Source organism: Bos grunniens, chromosome 12 (assembly GCF_055505025.1).
Source record: "Bos grunniens cultivar Pamir isolate PY7600 chromosome 12, Bosgru_T2T1.0, whole genome shotgun sequence".
NCBI lineage: Eukaryota > Metazoa > Chordata > Mammalia > Artiodactyla > Bovidae > Bos > Bos grunniens.
In genome coordinates this window covers 77,552,962-77,580,266 of record NC_141176.1, presented here as the reverse complement: position 1 = coordinate 77,580,266, position 27,305 = coordinate 77,552,962, and the positions used below count along the sequence as shown (strand labels likewise).

Sequence of the window (27,305 nt, the reverse complement as noted above, 5' to 3'; positions counted from 1 at the left end):
TAGCTGTTTTAGGCAGGCAGGGAGTGAGTCTTGACATTTGACCTCAGTCGTATCTGAGAGGCCTGATGCTCTGAAATCCAGTGATTCTGTCATCCTGCAGAACTTACTTAGAAATAATTTGGTGAAAAAGAAAGTCAAAATAGGTTGTAAGGACTTCAGAGGATTTTTGTGATAGTAGTTTCTGTACACTGTCTAATGTCTCGGAGTTCTGCTGTTTGACAGAGGTTTCATCTGTTGGCAGTTACAATTTTCCCAGAGATATGAGATGGAGACTGTGCATTTTGCCTTAAAAGATAGTTGAGGTGCACTGGGCCAGGAAAAATGCCCTTCTTGGAGATAGTTGTGCATTCTTGGGCAGGAGGAGCCTGTGACAGGTGGTGTCTTGTTCCCTCAGAATCAGCAATTATTACCTGGCCCACATCTCTCTGAGGCCACCCCACTTCCTGTAGTTCAGGTTTAAGAATCCTCAGAAATCATGAAGCTGAGTCCATGAGCATTTTCTAGCAGACATGCTCCATAGCTTTCATCAGATGTGCAGTGTTTAAGAGACACTGTCTTAGAGATTTTTCTGCCTGTTAATTTCTCCACTGTCCATTCCTGACAGTGAGTGAGCTGTTAGCCAAACTCCTATATGATAGCGTGTGTGACATATGCATGTGATCCACGGGTAAAGGAACTAATTTGGTTTAGTTTCCCAGTCCCACCCCTACCCAATACTTAGGAAAAGTAAAATATCAATTACACACCATGACAAAGCATTTATGGTGGCTGTAGCAGAGGGGTTTCCTGGGGTCATGTGTGAGGTGTGCCTACTCCTTCAAGGTCAGTCTCCTACCATATTTAGGAACAGGCAATGTGACTTGCCTTCTTACAGGACAGAGAAAGACCAGGGATGAGGGGGCTCTCAAGCCTTGGACTCTCCTAGTCAATTATGCATTTTTTTAGACCATCTATTCATTCTTTCAGTTATTTGTTCATTTGTTAATCAGTTCATTCAACCTTCAGTAATTTGTGTAATATAATTTTGAGATGGAGTTACTTTAAATGTTTTGCTATAATTATGGTTTGCTAAGAGAGAATTCCTGGAACTTTTCTAACTCTTTTACTATTTAAAGTATTCAGCATCCAGTGGAGCAGGCAGTAGCGAATCAGAAGGGCCCAGGCTGTCAATGGCTGGTTGGCCATCACTGTTCATATCAACTTAACACCAGCCCTACCTGTGATGTTCTTGGCTTATCTTTATTAGTAGATATTTAATAGAGGTTTCCAGTGTGTCTAGTAAAATAGCTGTGTATCGTAGATGTGTTGATATGAATTTTGAGTTTTTATAACCTGGGTGAATCAGTCCCCGACCTGGTGTTGTTTGTGCCAAAAGAAAAAGCCTGAATTCAGTTCAGAAGTAGAGGAAATCTGCCGGGGACCAGCCCCGGCTGATCCAGGGTATTCGAAGGAGAGATGGCGTAGGCGAAGATCAGGAAACAATTGCTTAATTAAATGTTAATTAAGGATATAAAGAGTAATAGAATGAGGATAGCTCAGTAAAATTCAGTGAAGAAAAGAGGCTGAAATAAGGATAGCTCAGTGAGGAAATTCAGTGGAGAAAAGAGGCTGAATAATTCAGCCAGAAGGTAAGAGAAAGAAACGACATGGTGAGACCAAGTTTCGGTGAACAAGGCCCGCACTTTATTTTCCAAAGTAGTTTTTATACCTTAAGTTATGCATAGAGGATAATGGGGGAAGGGGTAGAGTCAGGCAGCAAGCCAGGCTTTCTTCCTGCAAACTTATCATATGCAAAAGCTTAGGTGATTTACATCATCTTCTGGCCCGGAGGCCTGTTAACATTTTAAGACCCTTTCTTCAGAAAACTTATTTTTCTCTAAAGGTGATTGGTCAGGAGCCACCCTCCAAAAGCATTAGATAAAGTTGCATTCCTACAGAGCAAAGGTGTGGTGGGCTATAACAAGAAAAAGAATTAACTCAAGGGTCCCAGGTTACAAACATTAAAGCTACTACTTACACCAATTATATTAATCAATACACTGCCAGGGACACAGCAGGTAAGGGATATGGAAACTTAGCAGCAAACATTGGCCCAATAAGTGAAAATCCCTTCACCAATACAATTTCTAATCAATCTTTTAACTACTCAAAAGAATCTGTGTTTAGACAATTTAGAACATCTCCTGCCTCTCACAGTTGGGAGGCTCTGAACAATCACATGTGGCCGGAAAAAACCTATTCAGGCAGGCTAGAAGACTTCCAAAGGAGTTTGTAGGTTGAAACACTGTCGCACCCAGGAATTATTTACTGGAGCTGTAAGCTAACTCTTTTTTCAGAGAGAGGTAGTGGGGGACAGCCCCCCGTAAAGTCAGAGGTGTAGGTGAAAGCACAAAGCAGAAAGTAGGCAGACTCTGGTTTTGGGGGTAAATGCTCGAGAATTTCCAGGGGGACTCCTGAGGCTCGATCCCGCCTTTGCGTGTGCCGAGCCTCCTTCCTCATGACCTTTGTCATGGGCGGAGCTCCTCACACTGGCTACCGGCAGTGATAGAATTCCAGGTGAGCCATTACAGATCCTGAAAGATGATGCTGTGGAAAGTGCTGCACTCAATGTGCAATATGCACTCAATATGCAATATGCCGGCTCCCGGCAGAAATCTTTATTCTTTGGTCAAAGAATGGAGAGGTAAGAGCTTACACTCTAAAGTACTTGTTCTCTTCCCTAAAAGTAGCCCTAAGCAAGGGTGCTTTACAGATTTCTTGTCATTACACATGCCCCCCACCACCATCTTAAAGCCATTTCCCACTAGGGACTCTGGTTTGAAGAGTCAGGTGCAAGGTTTCTGCACATGGTATCCTGTGAGCATGTGAAACTCAAACACAAAGGGAAAAAATGGTTAGACTTTATCCTATTTCCCAGATTATATCTTTATTTCATGAGAATCATTAATGAGCTTTGTTGATGACAATATGATAAACCAGACACTTTACTTTGAAACGAATTTCCCCAAGTTGGGGGAAAAAAAAAGAGATTTTTTTCCCCCAGCTAAAAAAGAAAGATTGTTCAAAATATCAATAGAAATTAGAAGTTGAGGACAAATGATTTATTTATAGCAGAAGAGCTTGTTTTATTGATTCATTCAGAATACTCAAGTGCCTTCTATTTGACGTGTTCCAGTGAGGCATCCATCCAGGCACTGGGGTAACAGGAGTGAATAAAATAGACAAAATCTCTGTTCTAGCAATGTCCATTGTTGTTATTGTTAGTTGCTAAGTCATGTCCGACTCTTTGCAACCCCATCAACTGCAGGACACCAGGGTTCCCTATCCTTCAGTTCAATTCAGTTCAGTTCAGTCGCTCAGTCGTGTCCGACTCTTTGCGACCCCATGAATCGTAGCACGCCAGGCCTCCCTGTCCATCACCAACTCCTGGAGTTCACCCAGACTCACATCCATCGAGTCAGTGATGCCATCCAGCCATCTCATCCTCTGTCGTCCCCTTCTCCTCCTGCCCCCAATCCCTCCCAGCATCAAGTCTTTTCCAATGAGTCAACTCTTCGCATGAGGTGGCCAAAGTACTGGAGTTTCAGCTTTAGCATCATTCCTTCCCTATCCTTCACCATCTCCCAAAGTTTACTCAAACTCATGTCCATTGAGTTGGTGATGCCATCCAATAATCTCATCCTCTGTTGGCCCCTTCTCCATATTCTAATTTGTGTGAATAAAAAGAAGACAAGTGGTTGTTAGCTCCTGGAAGGAAAGAATGGAATTTAAAAGGGCAATAGTTATACATGTAGATAAGACAAGATCAATTTAAATGTTCTTGAGACAGAGAGTATAGCTGATTCCCATTGGGTCAGTGACTCCTGAATGGGTTCTTTGCCTGGAGTCACAAATGCCACTTTTGAAACCTGGTTGTGTATAGTAGAACAGAAACTTTATTCATTGTTTAAGGAATAAAGGGAGAACTCTTGCTCTAAACACACCTTCTCCCCAATGGGAGGGGGCAGTAGAGGAACTTTAAGGGATAAGAGGCAGGTATGTCACTGGGGTCTAAGAAAGGGGCAGAGATTTCTGGGAACAGCCAGTTTATCTGGAACATGGGCAATCTTCCACACTCCTTTGCATATGGCAAGAATTGTGCCTCAGTTCAGTTCAGTTCAGTTGCTCAGTCGTGTCTGACTCTGTGTGACCCCATGAATTGAAGCACACCAGGCCTCCCTGTCCATCACCAACTCCCGGAGTTCACCCAGACTCACGTCCATCGAGTCAGTGATGCCATCCAGCCATCTCATCCTCTGTTGTCCCTTTCTCCTCCTCCTGCCCCCAATCCCTCCCAGCATCAAAGTCTTTTCCAATGAGTCAACTCTTCGCATGAGGTGGCCAAAGTACTGGAATTTCAGCTCTAGCATCATTCCTTCCAAAGAAATCCCAGGGCTGATCTCCTTCACAATGGACTGGTTGGATCTCCTTGCAGTCCAAGGGACTCTCAAGAGTCTTCTCCAACACCACAGTTCAAAAGCATCAATTCTTCGGTGCTCAGCCTTCTTCACAGTCCAACTCTCACATCCATACATGACCACAGGAAAAACCATAGCCTTGACTAGGCGAACCTTTGTTGGCAAAGTAATGTCTCTGCTTTTGAATATGCTATCTAGGTTGGTCATAAATTTTCTTCCAAGGAGTAAGCGTCTTTTAATTTCATGGCTGCAGTCACCATCTGCAGTGATTTTGGGGCCCCAAAAAATGAAGTCTGACACTGTTTCCACTGTTTCCCCATCTATTTCCCATGAAGTGATGGGACCGGATGCCATGATCTTCATTTTTTGAATGTTGAGCTTTAAGCCAACTTTTTCACTCTCCAATTTCACTTTCATCAAGAGGCTTTTTAGTTCCTCTTCACTTTCTGCCATAAGGGTGGTGTCATCTGCATATCTGAGGTTATTGATATTTCTCCCGGCAATCTTGATTCCAGCTTGTGCTTCTTCCAGTCCAGTGTTTCTCATGATGTACTCTGCATATAAGTTAAATAAGCAGGGTGACAATATACAGCCTTTACGTACTCCTTTTCCTGTTTGGAACCAGTCTGTTGTTCCCTGTCCAGTTCTAACTGTTGCTTCCTGACCTGCATACAAATTTCTCAAGAGGCACATCAGGTGGTCTGGTATTCCGATCTCTTTCAGAAAAAATTCCCACCTTGGGTAGAAATCTTAACCTGATAATGAAACAAATTTAACTTTCAGACAGTTTCAGTTTCATCTGTGCACGAACATTCATTCCTGTGGTCAAGTCAGAGCTGGTTCAGGGAAGCTGACCACTGGCTATCTCTCAAAGCACAGCTGCAAAACATCTCTGTCAAATACTAGATGTGTTGGAAACAAACACAGAGGTAAATTAAGACAAAGATCATTTAGCTCCCAGGGGTGGGTATGGGTGACAAAGGAACATTATCAGAAATGTTCAGTTTCTTCATTGCTTTTCAAAGTGTGGTGCCTAGACCAGCAACATCAGCATCACCCTAGAGTTGTTAGCAATCCAGAATCTCAGATTTCACACGTGCTCTTGAGAATTTACATTTTAAGCAGACCCCTGGGAGATCTAGGGAAGACTAGAGCATTGGTAGACTCCATAGTGATCAGAATTAATCTTTCCAACTTTTCCACATATTGACATGTACCAAGATGGTCACTAAGTCGGTTACATGTCTTACAGTCTCACTTCAGTAAGAGCCACTTTTAAAATAGTAATTTTACTTATTTGTTTTTTATTTTTGTGTAAGCACAGAAGGCTTCCCATCTTAGACCAAAAATGGCTGGAAAGCCACTGGGTTTATGGTGTATTGTTAGTAAATGCCATCTGACCACTAACACCTGGCAGTTTGCATTTTGTTATAGATTGGTGTGAAATGTGGTCCGTATTAACAAAAGGTGTATAATCTAGATGTGAATTCAAGGCTAGTACACATGGATAGTAGTTAAAGAACTAAATAGATTATACCATGATATGTTCTGAGAATAGACCCAGGCTTCTGGTGGAATCTGGAAGGATGCTGAAACAGTTTCTCATCAATGTCAGAAAAACTATGTCTTTAAACATGAGAGTTGCTATGGCTTTGCTGAGAACCTGTGGAGTCTTTTTTTAGGTCCTACTTTGTTGCAAGTTCTCCTCAGTCCTCAGCTCTAAACATAAAGATGGAGGGTGGAGGCAGATACTGGCAACAGCAAAATGTATCAGCTGAAAGGACAGTATTATAAAGTTATTTTTAGGAAATAGTAGTTAGGTGGGGGTTGGAGTGCATTTTAGGTAACCAGTAGTAACCCCACAGGACATTGCCATGTTTAAAAACAGTTAAATCAGACCAAAGCGGGGAAAAGAAAAAACAAACAAACAAACAAACAATGAGACCATTGATGCTCAAAATATTAGATCTGAGTTTCAAGAAAAGATGTATTTCTGCTAGCTTTTAAGGTAACAAAACTCTGTAGTCCTCATAAAAAAAGGTTCTCATTAAAAGTTTCTTTCTAAGTAGTAATAAAATTTAACTTTATACAAATGTTTCATTTCCCCAACTAATTTTAGCACACAGTCTTTTGTTGTACCTGTGGTGACTGTTCTAGTCAAGGCTTTGGGGTTGCTAGTGCCAGAATCTACCCAGGTTAGTTCAAAGGCAGAGGGTTTGATGGAAAGGAAATGGGTGTCTCATGGAGCTGGAGCAATGCTTACTTTCCTGAAGCTAGGAACTGGGGTCCTCATGGATATTGGAGCCATTGTCACAGGATGCTTGCCTGTTCCCAAGACCCCTGTTTTCTTTGCTGGATGTGATGACTCTGCTCCACTTTCCTGCTTCTTTCCTGGCCTTATAGTTCTCAGGAGGGGAAATCAGAATGACTTGGTGGCTAGTCATGGGTTAGGACCACTGGTACTTTGGTCCATTAGCTGTGACCAAGGCTGTAGAGGTTTCCTGAGAGAAAAGCAGTTATTCCAAGCCTGTCCAATAAAGATAAAGGAGTTCAAGTGAGTGGCAGATTCCTGGGAGCTATGTTTGTCAGCAAGAGTCTCAGGAGGAGAAAGGGCTAAGGTTGAGATCTGGACAGAGTGGGTGGGGACTGAGGACCTTCTTCGTGGGTAAACAGAGGAGTGAAAAGAGTCTTTCATCAGAATAAGGATATACAACCAAGAGTGATGGGAGGTTAGGTGGACATTATCCCTAGAGACAATAAGAGGCAATGAATGATATTGCAGGAAATTGCCCTGAGAAGGGAGGTTCCTTGTCTCCTCTTTCTGCTCGGTGGAAATTCCAGGATGGCTTGGCAGTAGCACCCACCTCATGATAAAATATTGTATGCTTAATACTATTGCATCATCCTGAGCAAGGTGGGACCTTGTCTCCTCCATCATCAGTAGCTTGGTCTACAAAAGGATTTGAATATTTCTGTTTGCTGCAGAACCCCTTCTTGAAATGCCATCTCTAAGTGAACATCCAGATGAACGTACAGGGCTCTATTTAGAGGAGATGGGCAATAAAGGAGACATATGGGGTGTCTTTTCCTCCACTTCTTCTGCTTCATTCTCCAAGGCATCTCTGTTGAATCTCAGATGCTTCCCAGGATAAAGCTTGGGATGAATAGGCCTGGTTATCTTTCATGCCCCTCAAAGCTCTAAAATCCCAAAAGGATAATAAGAATAACACCTTTCACATGTGCTGCTTCATCATTTAGATGGTACCTGTGTATGCATAATCTCTTCTATCTTCATGATCTTTTATCCTGTGAAAGTTATCATCTCCGTTTTACAGGTAAGGGATTTGCCTCTCAGTGGAGGTTGAATGAATTGCCTAAAGGCCTCTTGCTACTGAAGGCCAGAGGAGGACCATTACTTGATGGTTTTCCACTGGTGGTTTCCTATTAATATTTCTGTTGCTCTTTTAGTTTCATAACCTTCTTTGAGCAGCCACCATATTGATGACCTATTCTAACAGCAATAAAGTTTTGTTAATTCTAGCAAAAACAAAGCAAACATGAAGCTCTCAGACTTCTATAGCTTGAGCTCCTGTTCTCAGGCTCACCCAAGCTGAATTAGTTTATGTAGAATGATGCAGGCCGTCTATGCTGGGCCACCTCCCTTAGTGGCTCTCTCATATACACAGGGATCCTTTTCAGCCTGGTGAACATCTCTAGGTTCTACTTTCCTTTGGACCAGTTTTGCTCCATCCCCTTGCATGGCATGTTTGGTATGCCTCTTTGGAGAGACTGTGCTTCTTTTCCAATATGTTGCATGGATGTAGATCCCACTTCTCACCAGGACAGTAGGTCTTTTATTGTTCTCCCCACCCTGCCCCTCTACACTCCATTGGACTCAAGGCCTGGCCTTGGCACTGCACTCCTGGTATCTGACTTTCTGCAGGGCTGTCAAACCAATGGCTGATTCTTTTCAAAAGAGTTAGGTTCAGGAACCATTAATGAAGCTAACCATGGGCATATATAAAGAAGTTTGCAATATTGAAGAGTCACAGAACACATCTGCTCTTACTCACAAGGTCAGGTGTGGTGTGACCTGATATAGTCTTTTTTGCTGAGACTAAGACTAGTTCTTTGGTAAAAAAAAAAAAAAATGGCACCCCAAAAGACACATGCTATGTCATTGGTGAGCTACAGAAACCTTAGGCACCTTAGGCTGAATGAAAGAAGCCAGACCCAGAGACTCCATATTGTACAATCCCATTTGGATGTTATGTCCTGGAGAGGCAAATTTATAGAGAAAGAAAGTAGATTAGTGGTTGCCTGGGGCTGGAAGGGGGAATCGGGAGTCACTGTAAATGGCATAATGGTCCATTATGTATTAGGGGCATAAAAATGTCTTATAACTGATTTTTGGTGATGATTGCTTCACTCAGTAAAGTTACTAAAATTCATTGAATTGTACACCTGAAAAGGGGGAATTTTATGAAATGTAAAATATACCTCAGTAAAAATGTACCTTGATATTTTATGATATATAAATATATAATTTCTGTTGCTTAAAAAAATGGAACCAAGACCGGATGTAGAAACTTCAAAGTTTTAAATTTCAATTTGGTTATAAGTAAGCTGAGGCATCCTAGTTGTGGGTCAGGTGTCAGAATTCTAGAGGTGACTGAGTCCAGCTTAGAGTATTGACTCAGTTCTTAAAATACAATCACTATGAATTTGTATTTTGACAAATTCAATGGCATCTTTTGTGATATTCTGTCTTGTGGACAAGACAGAAAACTGTGAACCAGAGCAGTTAGGAGGACCCTGATTGGTTCTTTGATATCATGGTCTTCAAGGGGGGTTACCTCTCTACTCTCATTTCTCTTTGCCTTTCTCTCTTCGCTTCCCCTGCTCCTCCCTATCACCCCTTTCTTCCTCCTCCCCCTCCTCCCCTGTCTACTTTACATTTTTACACAAGTAATACACAGTGTAGGGAAATAAGAATGGACAGAAAAAATTAAAATTGTGCTTAATACATTATAGACTTGTTTCAGACTTGTTCGGGTTATTTTTTACTAGTGACTTTATAAGTATGCCACATTCAACAGATTGATACACTTACCGACTCCTGGGGATGTAATCCCAGACATGGACTTTCTGGGTCAGAAGGGATGAACTCTTAGAGGGGTTTACACATATTGCTCAATTGTTCTCCAAAATCTACCTGTTAAGTACAGATGAAAGTGATGTTTCCAAAACATGATCCGGCCTCTAGAATTTACTGTGGTTGTAGCTTTGTGACTGGCTATGCAGGATGAGGGTAGGCAGTGATACCACTTTACCCTAAAGTAATCAAGACTTGGGCACAAGGCATTAACTGAGACTGGCTGTCTGGGTCTGGTCAAGAGACTGCAGACAATATAGGACCATGCCTTATGAAGGATCATTGAGGCATCAAGGAATAGTTGCTAGAAAGGATATGATTCATTTCATTCAAGTATTTGAAAGGCTGTCATATCAAGAGAAATTAGATTCACCTTGTGTGGTTATAAGGGCAGAGTGAGTCTTCCAGGAAGACAAGATTCAGTTTAAAGTGAGAAAGCCTTGTCTACAGAACAGTCTGAAAATTGGTTGGGTTTCCCCTGTTAATTTGAATCCCTCTTCCCTCTACATCTCTGGAGATCTTCCATCAGGGGCTTCATGTCATTTGGATGAGAGTCGTGGTATGTGTGTGAAGGGAATTCATGATAAGGATTTAATATTTCATTTGGAGACTTCTGAGAAAACTTTATTACTACAGGCTGTGGGCTTGAAATCACAGCTGCAGTTAAAATGTGCTCAGTCGCTCAGCTGTGTCCTCCTATTTGCCACCCCATGGAATGTAGCTCACCAAGCTCCTCTGTCCATGGGATTTTTCAGGTGAGAATACTGAAGTGGGTTGCTATTTACTCCTCCAGGGGATCTTCCCAAACCAGGGATTGAACCCTTGTCTCCTGCTTCTCCCTGCACTGGCAGGCAGATTCTTTGCTACTGAGCCACTTAGGAAGCCCACTGTATCCCAAAGCCAGAGGAAATATTCTGCAAACACCGTGTGTTCTCTTAATGTTTCTTAGAATAGGAAGAAACTGTTGAATTTTCTCATCTCACATTTTTTACACTTAGCTCATTGATGAATAAGTGCTTAGTTTTTGATGATATTAGGTTCAATTTGTGTAGTCACTGTGTGGGGAGATGGTTTTCCTCATTGTTTTTGTTCTTGTATTTTGCACTCTTTGCCAACCCTTAGTCTCTCAGACTTTAAGGTTCACACATCTGGTGAAAAGTAAAGGGGTAGATTTTACATACTGTTCACTTCATCTTAAAAATTTTTCAATACTGGCTTTAACACTTTCTAAGCCGAATCATACTTGTAGTGTTTACGAATCTTGTCAATGTTAAAAGTTGCATTTTCAAACAAATTACAAGCATTTAAACCACATCTTTAACATTTTTGACATATATTTTCTTTATTCAAAATTGCTACTTTGAGAAGTTTAAAAATGACCAGAGAGGTCACAACATTCATAAGAATATGTGCAAAAATTTCCCATCTGATTTTAATGTTCCTGAAGCAGAACTAATTAAATAATAACCCAATTTCTTGCCCCTCGGAAAATGGTCTGGGAAATAGGGCATCGCCTGACAGCTTGGAGGAATGCAAACTCTCTGGCTTCCCCAGCACTCCTGAATCAGAATCTGCATTTTACCAAGTAGACCCTCCTGCAGCTCCTGGTGGATTTTCCCAGGGGACGTGATGCTGCAAAACCTGGGGCTCAGAGTCATCATCTCATTGGTGGTTGAGCACCTGGTAACTAACATGGCATCGTGACTGAGTTCTTTCACCTGCATGAGCCCATTTAGTCGAGACTCGTCCTCTAGGGCAGGCATTCCTAGAGGCTCAGAGAAGTTGTCATTGGGCCTGCAAAAGTGTCACTGAGAGACGGTTTCTGGAGTCTGTATTTCCTAGGCCTGAGACAGGAAAATTGAGACACAGGCTGTGATGGCCTGACCAAGGGTGAAATATTCCAGCAGCTCCAGCTCTTGGCGTGGGCACACCCTGTGCAGCCAGGTGCCCTGTGGAGGACAGCAGAGCCACATTCAGGCCACAGAAATTCAGCCCTCAGCTGCTGCTCATTCACGGTCTTGCTATGGCTTGCTGTGCAGGCTTCTGGAGGAAATCATCTCTGACAGAGGTCAGGAAGAGCAGGTCAGGTTCCCATGTCTCAACTGCAGGCTGGCTTCCTAAAGTCTCAGTTATAAAAGAAATTCAGGGGTCTAGGTAACAGGAGTTGCTATACCAAAGTCGTGTGTGTGTGTGTGTGAGTGTGTGTAGCTTCAATTTCTTTAAATTTGATCATTAAAGGACAAGATATTCATTAGAAATTAGTTCTAATCTTCCAGTCTTGCAGCCCTTAGGATATACTGTTTTTGTGGATTTTGAGAAGGGGAATAAAATCAACAATGATAAGTGATCTTTAGTCATTACACAATATTGCCATTTTCCTGCCTACATCCCTCTGATCTTGGATGCTTAAGCATGAGTCTCTGCTTGTCACACCTGGTACACCTGTGAAAATAATGACATAACCATTACAGACTCAATGTGAAAATGACAGGAATCTACAGTTTTCCAAAATGTGAGTTGCTGTGAACCTTTTTCTGGGAAAAAATTGCAGAGAGATTATAATAATGTTTATTTTAAAAGTATCACTTATCAAAAGTAATTTTGATAACTAAAGCAAAATTAGTATAGCAATTGGGATTAACTGAAGTATTTTGCAAGTGTTTATTTTCTGACTTAGCACTTGAAATGAGCTTTAGATAGGATGGATCTAATAATAGAGAACATTCTCAAATCCACCAAGTCTTCTTGATGCTGCCACAAGATTTTCCACCATTCTTTTAAAAATCAGAGCTCAATTTCACACCCCACCCACTGCCATTTGGTGTAACTTTGTTTCTCTTTAGAGATCATCCTATTTTCTTTCTTTACCATTGACAATAGCTTATTTCATATGAATCTATAATATATTAAATACATATAGTTTAAAAATATCCATCAGCAGATGAATGGATAAGAAAGCTATGGTACATATACACAATGGAGTATTACTCAGCCATTAAAAAGAATACATTTGAATCAGTTCTAATGAGGTGGATGAAACTGGAGCCTATTATACAGAGTGAAGTAAGCCAGAAGGAAAAACACCAATACAGTATACTAACACATATATATATATATATGGAATTTATAAAGATGGTAACAATAACCCTGTGTACAAGACAGCAAAAGAGACACTGATGTATAGAACAGTCTTATGGACTCTGTGGGAGAGGGAGAGGGTGGGAAGATTTGGGAGAATGGCACTGAAACATGTAAAATATCATGTATGAAACGAGTTGCCAGTCCAGGTTCGATGCACGATACTGGATGCTTGGGGCTGGTGCACTGGGACGACCCAGAGGGATGGTATGGGGAGGGAGGAGGGAAGAGGGTTCAGGATGGGGAACACATGTATGCCTGTGGTGGATTCATTTTGATGTTTGGCAAAACTAATACAATTATGTAAAGTTTAAAAATAAAATTTTAAAAAAATATTGTTTTGGTTTGTTCATGAATTGTTTCTCTTAAAGGGCTTGTCTGGGGGAATAAATAATTTCTCATGTCCTGTTCTTGCAGGAAGGATTTTGAATCGTTTCTCCAAAGACACTGGGCATATGGATGACTTGCTTCCCATGACATTTCTTGATTTCATCCAGGTAACAACAGTCCTGTTAGAGTTCTCACAGGAAGAGCACAGAGTCTGTTTCTTTCTTTCTTTTTTAATTAGTTTTTTTTTAATTTATTTATTTTAATTGGAGGCTAATTACTTTACAATATTGTATTGGTTTTGCCATACATCAATGTGCATCCACCACAGGTGTACATGTGTTCCCAATCCTAAAACCCCTCCCACCTCCCTCCCCATACCATCCCTCTGGGTCATCCCAGTGCACCAGCCCCAAGCATCCTGTATCCTGCATTGAACCTGGACTGGTGATTCGTTTCTCATATGATATTATACATGTTTCAATGCCATTCGCCCAAATCATCCCACCCTCTCCCTCTCTTTCTGGCTTACTTCAGTCTGTATAATTGGCTCCAGTTTCATCCACCTCATTAGAACTGATTCAAATGTATTCTTTTTAATGGCTGAGTAATACTCCATTGTGTATATATACCCCAGGTTTCTTATCCATTAGTCTGCTGATGGACATCTAAGTTGATTCCATGTCCTGGCTATTATAAAGAGTGCTGCGATGAACACTGGGGTACATGTGTCTCTTTCAATTCTGGTTTCCTCGGTGTGTATGCCCAGCAGTGGGATTGCTGGGTCATAAGGCAGTTCTATTTCCAGTATTTTAAGGAATTTCCACACTGTTCTCCATAGTGGCTGTACTAGTTTGCATTCCCACCAACAGTGTAAGAGGGTTCCCTTTTCTCCACACCCTTTCCAGCATTTTATTGCTTGTAGACTTTTGGATTGCAGCCATTCTGACTGGCGTGAAATGGTACCTCATTGTGGTTTTGATTTGCATTTCTCTGATAATGAGTGATGTTGAGCATCTTTTCATGTGTTTGTTAGCCATCTGTATGTCTTCTTTGGAGAAATGTCTATTTAGTTCTTTGGCCCATTTTTTGATTGGGTCATTTATTTTTCTGGAATTGAGCTGTAGGAGTTGCTTGTATATTTTTGAGATTAGTTGTTTGTCAGTTACTTCATTTGCTATTATTTTCTCTCATTCTGAAGGCTGTCTTTTCACCTTGCTTATAGTTTCTTTTGTTGTTCAGAAGCTTTTAATTTATTTAGGTCCCATTTGTTTATTTTTGCTTTTATTTCCAATATCCTGGGAAGTGGATCATAGAGGATCCTGCTGTGATTTATGTCAGAGAGTGTTTTGCCTATGTTATCCTCTAAGAGTTTTATAGTTTCTGGTCTTATGTTTAGATCTTTAATCCATTTTGAGTTTATTTTTGTGTATGGTGTTAGAAAATGTTCTAGTTTCATTCTTTTACAAGGGGTTGACCGGTTTTCCCAGCACCACTTGTTAAAGAGATTGTCTTTTCTCCATTGCATGTTCTTGCCTCCTCTGTCAAAGATAAGGTGTCGATAGGTGCGTGGCTTTATCTCTGGGCTTTGTATTTTGTTCCATTGATCTATCTTTCTGTCTTTGTGCCAGTACCATACTGTCTTGATGACTGTGGCTTTGTAGTAGAGCCTGAAGTCAGGCAGGTTGATTTCTCCAGTTCCATTCTTCTTTCTCAAGATTGCTTTGGCTATTCAAGGTTTTTTGTATTTCCATACAAATTGTGAAATTATTTGTTCTTAAGGCCTTTTCATAGGGGCTGATGGTGATCCTTTCAGACAGGCAATGTGTCCTGTTATCTTAAATGAAATATTATGTTTATAAGAGAAAGATGTGGCAGTGATTGGGAGGCTGAGTTAGCATGAGTAATACCTGGCACAGGAGTGTCTCATCTACACAGTCATGTCAAGGTTGGTCTGAAGCAGCGACATGCGGGGTAAGTGATTCTCCCTCTGCCTTCCAGGTGTCTGGCATGGATTCCCTTTACTGTGAGCACATTTCATGATATAGAAATAGTCACCTCTCACAGAAAGATAGCCTGCTGCTAAGTCGCTTCAGTCGTGTCTGACTCTGTGCAACCCCATAGACGGCAGCCCACCAGGTTCCCCCGTCCCTGGGATACTCTGGGCAAGAACACTGAAGTGGGTTGCCATTTCCTTCTCCAACACATGAAAGTGAAAAGTGAAAGTGAAGTCGCTCAGTGGTGTCTGACTCTTAGCGATCCCATGAACTGCAGCCCAACAGGCTCCTCCCTCCATGGGATTTTCCAAGCATGAGTACTGGAGTGGGGTGCCATTGCCTTCTCTGGAAAGATAGCCTAGAGGAACTAAATTATATGTTATATTACCACAAAAAAAAAAGAGAAAGTGTTAATTGCTGTTGTGTTTAATTCTTTGAGACCCCATGAACTGGAGCCAGCCAGGGTCCACTGTCCATGGAATTCTCCACGTAAGAAGACTAGGGTGGGTTCAGTTCAGTTCAGTCACTCAGTCGTGTCTGACTCTTTGTGACCCCATGGACTGCAGCACGCCAGACTTCCCTGTGGATCACCCCTCCGGGAGCTTGCTCAAACTCATGTCCATGGAGTTGGTGATGCCATCCAACCATGTCATCCTCGGTCATCCCCTTCTGCTCTTGCCTTTAGTCTTTACTAGCATCAGGGTCTTTTCCTGTGAGTCAGTTCTTTGCACCAGGTGGCCAAAGCATTGGAGCTTCAACTTTAGCATCAGACTTTCCAATGAGTATTCAGAACTGATCTCCTTTAGGATGGACTGGTTGGATCTCCTTGCAGTCCAAGAGACTCTCAAGAGTCTTCTCCAATACCACAGTTCAAAAGCATCAATTCTTTGGCACTCAGCTTTCTTTTACCCATTATTTCTCCAGGGGATCTTCTTGTGAGCCACCAGGGAAGCCCATTACCACAGAAGACAAGTATTTGTTGCATTTTTTTTTTTAATAAGGCCAGGTGTGGTTACTTACAAAGAAAAGATTAATAAATAACAAGGTGAAAAGTAATAGTTGAACAAGGACAATAAAGAGCAGTTAAGATTGCCGGGAGAAATATCAATAACCTCAGATATGCAGATGACACCACCCTTATGGCAGAAAGTGAAGAGGAACTCAAAAGCCTCTTGATGAAAGTGAAAGTGGAGAGTGAAAAAGTTGACTTAAAGCTCAACATTCAGAAAACAAAGATCATGGCATCCGGTCCCACCACTTCATGGGAGATAGATGGGGAAACAGTGGAAACAGTGTCAGACTTTATTTTTCTGGGCTCCAAAATCACTACAGATGGTGACTGCAGCCATGAAATTAAAAGACGCTTACTCCTTGGAAGGAAAGTTATGACCAACCTAGATAGCATATTCAAAAGCAGAGACATTCTTTTGCCAACAAAGGTCCGTCTAGTCAAGGCTATGGTTTTTCCTGTGGTCATGTATGGATGTGAGAGTTGGACTGTGAAGAAGGCTGAGCGCCGAAGAATTGATGCTTTTGAACTGTGGTGTTGGAGAAGATTCTTGAGAGTCCCTTGGACTGCAAGGAGATCTAACCAGTCCATTGTGAAGGAGATCAGCCCTGGGATTACTTTGGAAGGAATGATGCTAAAGCTGAAACTCCAGTACTTTGGCCACCTCGTGCGAAGAGTTGACTCATTGGAAAAGTCTCTGATGCTGGGAGGGATTGGGGGCAGGAGGAGAAGGTGACGACAGAGGATGAGATGGCTGGATGGCATTGCTGACTCGATGGACGTGAGTCTGAGTGAACTCCGGGAGTTGGTGATGGATGGGGAGGGCTGGCATGCTGCGATTCATGGGGTCGCAAAGAGTCGGACACAACTGAGTGACTGATCTGATCTGATCTGATCTGATTGAGGATACAAAGTCTTTAAGCCAGAAATTCGAGTAAGGTATCAAAGTTATCTCAGAAAATGTCTCTATTTTTGTAAGTGATATTTCTTTTCAAGTGGTAATTGCTCTGTTTCAAAGTGTCTTTAAAACAAAAGATAGAAATACCACATACATACTTTCTACCTAGCCTTTGTTTTGTCTGTGAACTTGAGATTCTAAAGAAGGGTGTTGGGTCCTCTTGGCTCTCATCTCCTCATTCAGAATGCTCATTTGGAATACATTTTTTGTTGTGTTCTGTCTGCTTTTCAGTTATTCAAGCTGTGGCAACTTTCCACGTGTTCATTTTAGAAATGAAATGCATTTATCAAAAGCTACACATAGAAATGCAGCAATGAATATCTGCACAGTGCAGCCTATAGGCAAAGGCTTCCACTGCTACCAGTGAGAAGTAAGCTGAGTCTCAGAGGCAGAGTACTTTTACTGCAAAGATAAATCTGTTTTTTTTTTTTTTTTTTTTCCTGCAAGCTTATTTTATTAAGGTGTCCTGTTGAGTTTAGCTATGCTACTTATCCCCAGAAGCACTCTTTCAGTAAAGCAGTGTCATGTCTTGATAGTGATTACTAATTACTTTGAAAAGATTTTGTGAAAAGTTCTGTTCCTGTGCTATTACAAGCTAGGCCAAGGCTGGTTTTCCAAAGTTGGCTGGCCCACTGTGTGCTTAGCACATGGTTAATTAGCCCTTATAATCAGAATCAATTGCATGTTTTTTATTTATTTTTTAAATTGCATATTTCTGCATGACTTATAGAGGGACAGGGATAGATGCTGTCTGAATTCAGGATAAAACATTCTCAGTAATGAGGAGAGAAAACTTTGGTTTCACTGATTTCCAATCCCAGCTTCCCAGCTCTTGTGCTTCCATTGGTATCAATATACCAGTTCACTGTGCATGAAATAGGAAAGGTCAAATTAATTGTATCTTTAGAAACATTGAGTAATCTTGTTTGGTTTAGTTAATTCAAAGGTCCACCACTCTTCATTAGTCTCCCACAAATGCTCAACATTCGTAACAGTAAGTCCTCACCAAGAAGCAGAACTTGAAACAGAGAATATGGAATGAGAAAATAAGCATCTCAAAAAATGTTGACTTGCTGCCATATTCCTAAGATTATCAGTCTTTGGAAGGCCTAGAATTGAGAAGAAAATACAGAGAGGACAAAAACTGTAGTAGGCATGAAGTTTATTGGTCATAGTGTTTTTAAAAGTACATCTTCAAACAGCATAGACCTCAGAGTCCATTTTCTTTGTGACCAGAGAAAAGCCACAGTCTCTTTGTTACATGTGACATCATCACCACATTTTTAAAAAAAACAGCACCTGCTCTGGTACATCCTTGGATAGTACTAGGCTGTTCCAGTGATTAGCATGAATGGCCTCTAAGAGTCCAAGTTCATGGGATTCTTAAGGTTCTTTGGGCCTTAAATCTATTAATACATCACCTATCCACTCCTGGTAATAACAAACTTAGAGTTTCTATTCTATTTGTCATGCATAGACTGGTAAGCACTTTATATACATGATCTCATTTAATTCTCACCACAAGCCTTTTAAAGTGTTGGTATATTCTAGTCTTTCCTAAGATTAAGAGTAGGTATAGGGTCTTACCATCCTTGTTAATTTTTGAGAGAGTGAGCCCTAAACCCTGTCTCAGACACTGCAATATTTGGCTAATGGGGATTTATGCTCTAGGTGTAGGTTGTCATTCTCTGCAAACTAAAGAATTATTCTGACTGATGAAAATCACTATGTACTCTCAAGTGGCTTTATTTTAGAATTTTTGCATTTATTCGTATAGAATAATAGACTTTGGCTAGAATTCTTAAATGGTGTGCTCCAAATTGGTTATAAGCATGTCAAAATAATGATTCCCCTTATTTCTTGGGGCATAAGGACTTGAGTCACTTGATTCTTGGTCAACATGTTTCTTGTATACACATCATTGTCTCTGTGCCATAGTGAGACAGAGGTGCAGAAGCACTGGCCATGGTGAGGTGGGCCGTCAGATGGGCTTGGAATCCAATCAGATGGGGAGAATTGTGTGTGTAGCTAGGATTAGGCTCCTTGGAATTCCTAGAAATGTGGAAAGAAGAAATGAAATGGGCTTATTGCACCCATGAAATCTTCTGTTTCCCTATTCAAGAGTGTTGACTTTTTGTGCCTTCTACCAACTTTTGTAAAGAGTTTGAGAGAGCTGGCAATAATTAAAAGATTCACAAATGTGTGTGTGTATGTATATAATATACATATATATACATATGTATATAATATACATATAGATGTAAACCTATACATTTTATACATATGTTTACATAATATAATATTTGATCCTCTATGAGACTGGTTATAGTATGACCTATGTAGAAAGAAAACTCTTAGACAAAGTCTATTTGAATTGCTTCAGAATTTAGGGGCATGAGATTTGAAGGACCTAACCTAACCTAGAAAGCTTTTGAGAACAAATTACCAATTTTTAATTGGTATTCAAGGAAAGAGCACTGGCACAACTCCCTTCATTTTGATCTTACTTCTGTTTCTCAGGTTATCTGCCAGGCTGGGTTAGTTTTTAATTGTATAGAAACAAATTATTGAAACTGGTGAATATTGTCCAATCAAATAATGTGAATCTGCTAAAGTGTAATTTGGATTTTTTCCTAATTGACATTTCAGCAGGTTTTTTTTTTTTTTCCCCCTGATAACCACTGATAACACTCCTAGTGACTTTACTTAAGACCAGACATGGAAGGAGCTGGAAGGACCCCTCCCCATGAACATGAAGGTTGTAATAGGGCAGGTTGCACAGTTAAACCAGTGGTTGTAAGAAATTGTTCATCTGTAGGTCTAATAGGAGAGAGATAAGACAGCCCTATTTTTCCCCATTTATGATTATAATTTATTCTTTCAGAATTCCATCTTCTTCATTCTGAGTTTTATATTGATACCATGGCACAGATGAGAGAAATAGGAAAAGCACATGGGTCTCCCTCCAGATAATACAACTTGGTTCACCAGGGCTCCTGGCCACAGAGTCACAGTCCTGGAAGTTTCCTCCTCCTTCCAGGCTCCTCTTCCTGCAGCTATGGTTCTGGAATTCCAAGAGTACAAACCATCTCTGGCTTTCTCCATGACATACAATACCTTCTTGGGAAAACTTAGGACACCACTTGCTCTCCCAGCCTCATGCCTTAACTGAAAATAGAAATGATAGCTCTTACTTTTCTCATTCACAAGGTGGTTGTGAGGATTCTCTGAGAAAGGTTTCCACAGATATCCTTGCCTGTGATATCTGCTCACTCACCACCTGATCTGGAAGAGCTGTGAAATGATAACCCGAGTCTCTGTGATATAGGCACTACCCTCCTAACCCATCTCTTGGAGATGTGCCTGGGCCAGCTGCCCTGTGTGATAAGGTGGGGAGGCCCTGGGCTGGCGAGCATGGGATACAGGTGCTGGTGCTGAGAGGCCACAGGAAAACCAGTGTTAACTCAGACAGGCATCTCAACACTTTCATCCCAGTTCCCTTTGGGTCATAATTTCTATCAACGTGCTTACTGCCTGCAAATTATTCATGCCACTCTGTTAAACTAGCCTATGAAATTCAGTTATCAGTCTCTTCTTGGAATTCTCAAAAAAGTGTTCATATATTCTTCCCTGTGTCTCCCCAGGACTCTGTGCCTTGTGCAGATCTCTATGGATGTGTATCCAACTGAGATTTTAAACTTTGGAGGCCTTTGCCCAGACTGTATGGATCTGCACGTCCCTCCTATTTGACTCCTTTTCATAGCAGGCTGACACTAAGTGTTGATTGCATTCCTATTGCCTGAAGCTGTACATCATGATATCATAATTTTCCTAATAAATATGTATACTTAAGTCAGCATCATCTAATGTTCAGTTTCTAGTCTTTCAGCTATCATTTTCAACCAAAGTCATTTCCCAAGTTAAAATTACATTATGGGGTAAGATGATGATTAAATGAATTGTTCATGGAATTCTTAGCACTGTTCCTTGCATATAGAGTAAACATCTGGTAAATGGTATCTGCTGTTATAATGATTAATCTTTGAAATGGACATTTTACATACTTAGCATAATGGTGGAAAGTTGTTTGTGTGTTGTGGTTATATTTTTTGTGACATATAAAATGTCATAATGGCTCATGACATGGGCTCTCCAGGTCTTATGCCTTGCAGTCTCAATCAAGTTGCTTTTCCTCTCCCTGTGTCTCAGTATTTGCATCTGTAAAATGAGATAATAATATTACTTAATAGGGTTATTGTGAGGAATAATAAATTAATACCTAAGAAATATTGAATGTGTGACTCTATACACAGCACTCAGTAAATGTTAACTGTGGGTAGAAAACTAAGAAAGAGGAATTCCTACATCCAAAGGTCAACATTTGAATTTTTTCCCTACTTTTCTGGACACTGAATGTGTAATTAACCATTTCTTTATCCCTACATGTATAGCTGAGGCTTCTGGAATCTTCACCTGTGATACCTGCTCGCTCATCTCTAGTAACTCTGTCTTCTGGAATTTCTCACTAAGTTAATCTTAGGTGACTGAATATTATGGCCCCTGTGAGTCACTGTGGCCCTTTAAGGTGGCAGGTTAGCTGCTGCTTTGCATTTTAACACAAGGAGCACAATGTGAGCACCATGAGGACAGGGACTGTTTCTATCTTACTCAGATGTTATCTCCTGATAGTTTGAGATTAAAGTCCTTTTCTGAGTCTCAATATTCTCATTTGTTAAAAGTAGTAATGCCTGCCTCATAGGGCTACTGAGTGTATCACAAGAGCTGATACCTACAAAGTTCTTATAGTGTTTGACACACACAATAAATACCACGTGGACTACCAATTATTTTATTTCTTTGGATAGGAAAACATTCCCTACCATTCCTACATGTCTTTCGAGGAAGGAGTTTAAACCTAAAAAAACCAAAATGGTAGTTTTTCTTTGAAAAATCTCCTTGAAAAAGTGGCCTCTTATTTATTTTCACTATTTCAGACAGTTCTACTTGTGGTTGGTGTGGTGGGTGTGATGGTGGCTGTGATTCCTTGGATTGCTATACCTGTGATTCCCCTTGGCATCATTGTCTTTGCTCTCCGGCGATATTTCTTAGAGACGTCACGAAATGTGAAACGCCTGGAATGCACAAGTGAGTACCGGGGCTCTCAGGTTTGGGAGGGTAATGCAGACTGACTTCCAGTTATGTCACAATTAACGAGACCCCTGAAATTCTGAAGACTCTGTCTTCTGGAATTTCTCACTAAGTTAATCTTAGGTGACTGAATATTATGGCCCCTGTGAGTCACTGTGGCCCTTTAAGGTGGCAGGTTAGCTGCTGCTTTGCACTTTAACACAAGGAGCACAATGTGAGCACCATGAGGACAGGGACTGTTTCTATCTTACTCATGACATACTTCCTAACAGAGCAGCCACTCAATAAATGTTTTTCTAAAAAATGAAATGTTTTATCTTGTTGGAACTAATTTAGAAGAAAAATAGAGGGTTTTTCTTACCCGTAATTTACTGGAAATTACAAGGAAAGAAAAATATTAGGAAAAGGAAAGGAAGCCTCAGGAAATAAACTCATATGTCAGAAGTGATACATTTGAAAAATACATTCTTTCACGTATCTAAAAGATGGCAATTAAGTTGCAGTTGTTCAGTTCAGTTACTCAGTTGTGTCCCACTCTTTGCAACCCCATGGCCTGCAGCACGCCAGGCCTCCCTGTCCATCACCAACTCCCAGAGTCTGCTCAAACTCATGTCCATTGAGTCGGTGATGCCATCCAACCATCTCATTCTCTGTCATCCCCTTCTCCTCCCGCCTTTCCCAGCATCAGGATCTTTTCAAATGAGTCAGTTCTTTGCAACAGGTGGCCAAAATATTGGAGTATCAACTTTAAAATCAGTCCTTCCAATGAATATTCAGGACTGATTTCCCTTAGGATGGAGTGGTTGGATTGTTTAGAAAAGATAAGTCCTGTAATTTTCAGGTTTGCGTTTTATCATCACCCAGTATTTGAGTTGGTACCACACTGTTTGAAGTATATTCTTCCCAAGGCTGTTCATATAAATGATGCTGAAAATAATCCCCTTTGAAGGACACAGGTGGGGGTTCCATTCAGTAAGCATGTAGTCTATTATTCCATCCAAATTTCTAGCTTTAGAATGATGGGGAATACATTTTATGATTAATAATTCTCTTTTACAGGTAATCATAGAGGATAAAATAATTCAGAGCTTATTTCATTAATGCACAAACATATTGCATCAATATTAAATCAAACAAACAAACAAAAAACAGGGTTTCTGGTCAGATTTCCCAGGTGGAAAGAGCCCCAGGGCCCAGTGGATGGTTAGCTGGCCTTTAGCTGAGGCTGTCCTCCCACTGCCCAGAACTCACCCTCTCTGAGCCCCAGTGTCTCACAGGAGGAAGCCTGCTTCCTCCTGCCTTATGGAACCAGGGACACACGCAGAAGAGGAAGTCCTATGTCTTTGCTCATTTGTACACCAACCCTGCCCACCATCCACACCTGTAGCACCCAGTACACCTCAGTATTGACTGAACTGTTACCCAGGCAGGTATTTGAATGCTGGACTATGGAAATATTCTGAAAATACTTTGGAGTTTACCGCCCTTGATTTTTTTCCCCATCATCTTTTAAAGTCTCTATAGCCTCCAACAACATAAGTGACCTTACCTTCCCTTTAACCTCCAGGTTTTGTTAACAGGTCTTCTCTAGGATATGCACAGGTAACAAAGTGATGTCAGTATTTCCTGCTGATATAGCACAAGTTATTACTCATCCCAAACAGAGGTCACAGACTCACTATATGCCCCTGACAACAGCAAGTTACAGCCTTGTTCATGGTGGGGAATGAGAACCTAAAGGGGTCCTCCCTGCCCTGTTCCTCCCAGCCTGAAGCCCACCTGTTCCCTGATGGGTAGGAGCCTGACCCTGGTGCTCATGGTCAGTGTGCTCTTAGAGAAGATGGCAGGAAGTGAAAGACCAGTGATGTGACACCAGACCCCTAACCCACATGAAATCATTCAAAAGAGAATGGGCACTAAGGCCACTGTCAGATTCTAAAAGGGTGATGTGAGTGTCACATGCCACAGTGATCTCCAAATACCTCAAGTTTCTAGCAGGGAAGTTATAAAAACATCAATCAGGTTCTCTGGAGTGGAAATCAAGACCATTCAAAGACTCCTCATCTGCTGGGTCCTGTGGGCACAAGGGTGGTGCAGTACCAGGTTCTCCATGACCCGCACAGAGGCTCCTGGCACAGGTGCAGGGAGAGGCCCTGTGAGATGGCAGACTGTCTGCTCACATTATTCATCTCGCTCCTGTCCGATGTCTGCCTCTGGTCCGGTGTGGGGGATGTATTGACTCTATCCCAGCCCTTAGGGTACTCATCTAACACACAGGCAGTTCATCAAAATTCAGTGTAGTAAGGACTTTCACAGAGAATTAAAATTTGGAATGCTACTGACTCAAAAATTAGTGAGTAATAATTAGCCATAAAAAGGATGAAATGTTGGCAATTTTCAGCAATATGGATGGACCTAGAGAGCAACATTGTAAGTGAAATCAGACAGAGAAAGACAAATATGATATCACTTATATGTAGAATCTAAAAAAAATAATACAAATGAATCTATATATAAGGCAGAAACAGACTAGGAGATAGAAAACAAACTTACAGTTACCATAAGGGAAAGAAAGGCAAGGAAAGGCAACTGAGGAATATGGAATTAACAAATATACACTACTATAGATCAGACTGGTAAGAAACAAGGATATACTGTAAAACATAGGGAATTTTATTCAATATCTTGTAATAATCTATAATGGAATATAATCAATAAAATAACTGAATCACTATGTTGTGTATCTGAAACACATTATCGTAAATCAATCATATTTTAATACATTAAGAAAAAAGTAGTGAACGATTTCCAGCTGGAGAGATGCCAGGGACGAATTTGGAGGGAGGCATATTTGAGAAGGACCTTGATAAATGAGCTAATAAAGAATTTCTTTATCTAAATCTAGCTGTAATTTGAATTTGGTAAAAATGGGTTCAAGAGAATCTTTAATTTCCAGGTTGTTAAAGTGAAGCTTGGTATTATCAGGAGTTTGAAGGTCACATGGAGGATCCTCTCCTAAAGGGGTATTGTCCCTCCTCTTCCAGGCAGCCTGCCAGGAAGCCCTAAGTATACCATTTAGCCCAACCTGTGACCAGAGAGCACAGGAGACCATTGGCTTCCTTGCATTCAACCTCCCTGACTTTCTCTGTGGTGTGTCTGTCTCTGCTTCCCCAGCACGGAGCCCAGTGTTTTCCCACTTAACATCTTCTCTCCGGGGACTCTGGACCATCCGGGCATACAAAGCTGAACAGAAATTTCAGGAACTGTTTGATGCATACCAGGATTTGCACTCAGGTCTGTAAGTTTCTGGAGATGATTTCTAAGGATGGGATGTGCTGCCTTCTGAGGCCTGACCTCCCTCTCGGGTGGCCTGGCTGGCCAGCACCTCTCTCTGTGCCACCCCTCATCCCCCTCTGCACACCTGCCTCCCCCACCCCTCCTCTCAACATCCCTTCTGTATTCCTCTCTTCTCCTGTCACACCTCTGCTTTTTCACCTTCATTGACTTGCATTGTGCTTCCATCACTGTGCCCTTTGGTCTTCTGTTCCTTTAGAGTAGGAGTCAACAAACTTTTTTTTTTTTTTTTTTGCAAGGATCCAGACAGAAAATATTGTAGGCTTTGTATGCTATACTGTCTCTATTGTAATTTTTCAACTTTCTTGTTGTAGAGCAAAGACAGGCAGCAAATGTGGCTGTGTTCCAATAAAACTTTATTCACAAAACCAGGTGGTGGCCATTCTTGGCCCCCAGACTGTAGTGGCTGACTCTCTTTGTAGAGCATGGGCATGTAAAGTGGTAGACCTGACTGAGAAAAATAATTTCCTGATTATCAGATTTGCTTTCTGCTTGATGTGTATTATTCTTTCTATCAGTGAAGTTTTTTCTAGGTAGAAATTTCAGAATTTACTCTAAGTCTATAAAATCCTGGCCCATATCTTCAATTTGTACTGTATTTTGAAGATAAAATGGCATTTTGAAAGCCACATGCAGATCCTGTTAGCTGATGGTCATTTAGACATTGGCTCCGAAGAATAAACACGTGCCGGGCCCTGTAGTGAGAGCAGAAGGTGCTGGAATCAGAGTGTGAGCTGTGCTGTCTGCTGTCAGAGAGCTGGGAACAGTTGACCCTTTGAGAGGATGATCTTCAGGTTGAGGCCCAGCTCTGCAGGAATAGTGGATGGCATCACCAACTCAATGGACATGAGTTTGGGTAAACTCCAGGAGCTGGTGATGGATAGGGAAGCCTGGCTTACTGCAATCCATGAGGTCGCAAAGAGTCGGACACAACTGAGCAACTGAACTGAACTTAACTGCAGGAAATGCACCAATGAGGCCATTTTCCCTCTTCTTTCTTAGAACTATCTTTCTGTTGACAACCTGTGGATTTAAGTTTTCAGTGTATGCTTCCCACAGAGCCCTTGGATTGATTCCTATGTGTATCACACATTGTCTTGTGGTTTCTTTAGGTTACTTGGATATGTAACTTTGCTGTCCTACCTTGTGTAAAATCTTCTATAGCTCAGCTGAGCAAAATGCTCTTCCTCATTAGAATCAGTTAACATGATTTTTCTACCATTTTATTGTATGTATTATGGTTCAAAAATCCAGAGACCTTGTTCCTGCTTTTGACGACGTCCCGATGGCTCGCTGTGTATCTGGATGTCACCTGTGCCATCTTTGTCACTGTTGTTGCCTTTGTGTCCCTGATTCTGGCAGAAAGTAAGTATAAATGTAATTATGTGTCATATCATTATAATTTATAGTTTTATTTACATGTATTAAACTCTTCCCATCTTGTCTAATATGTACTGTTTGGTTCTAATGAATTGTATTAAAGTGTTTTCAGCATATGATTCCATGGTGTGGACTATATGAAATCATCTGTGTTTCAATGAGATCTTTTATCTTTATCTTTGAATGGGTTGAGGTCTATAGAGCTGTGGTAAGCTGCCCTTCTGAACATTCCAGATAGTGTCATGAGTTGGGAGGAGAAAACCAAGTTTACTATTACATTAAGCTTTTGTCCAGTTAGTTTTAGGGTTACTTGGATTAGTTGCAGGTGCCTGGTTCACTGAGATGAGAAAGATTCTCTGTAGGAAAGAACAGTGTCCTCACT

At 41.1% G+C, this 27,305-nt stretch overlaps 1 protein-coding gene across 1 annotated transcript in view; it reads left to right on the top strand.

Moving 5' to 3' along the window:
* Positions 1-27,305, top strand: part of LOC147361942 (ATP-binding cassette sub-family C member 4-like) — a 221,769-nt gene that overhangs the window by 114,858 nt on the left and 79,606 nt on the right. The window contains 4 exon segments of the mRNA XM_086330260.1: positions 13,168-13,247; positions 22,036-22,186; positions 25,364-25,483; positions 26,798-26,908. Coding sequence (XP_086186386.1) covers positions 13,168-13,247; positions 22,036-22,186; positions 25,364-25,483; positions 26,798-26,908 — 462 coding nt within the window.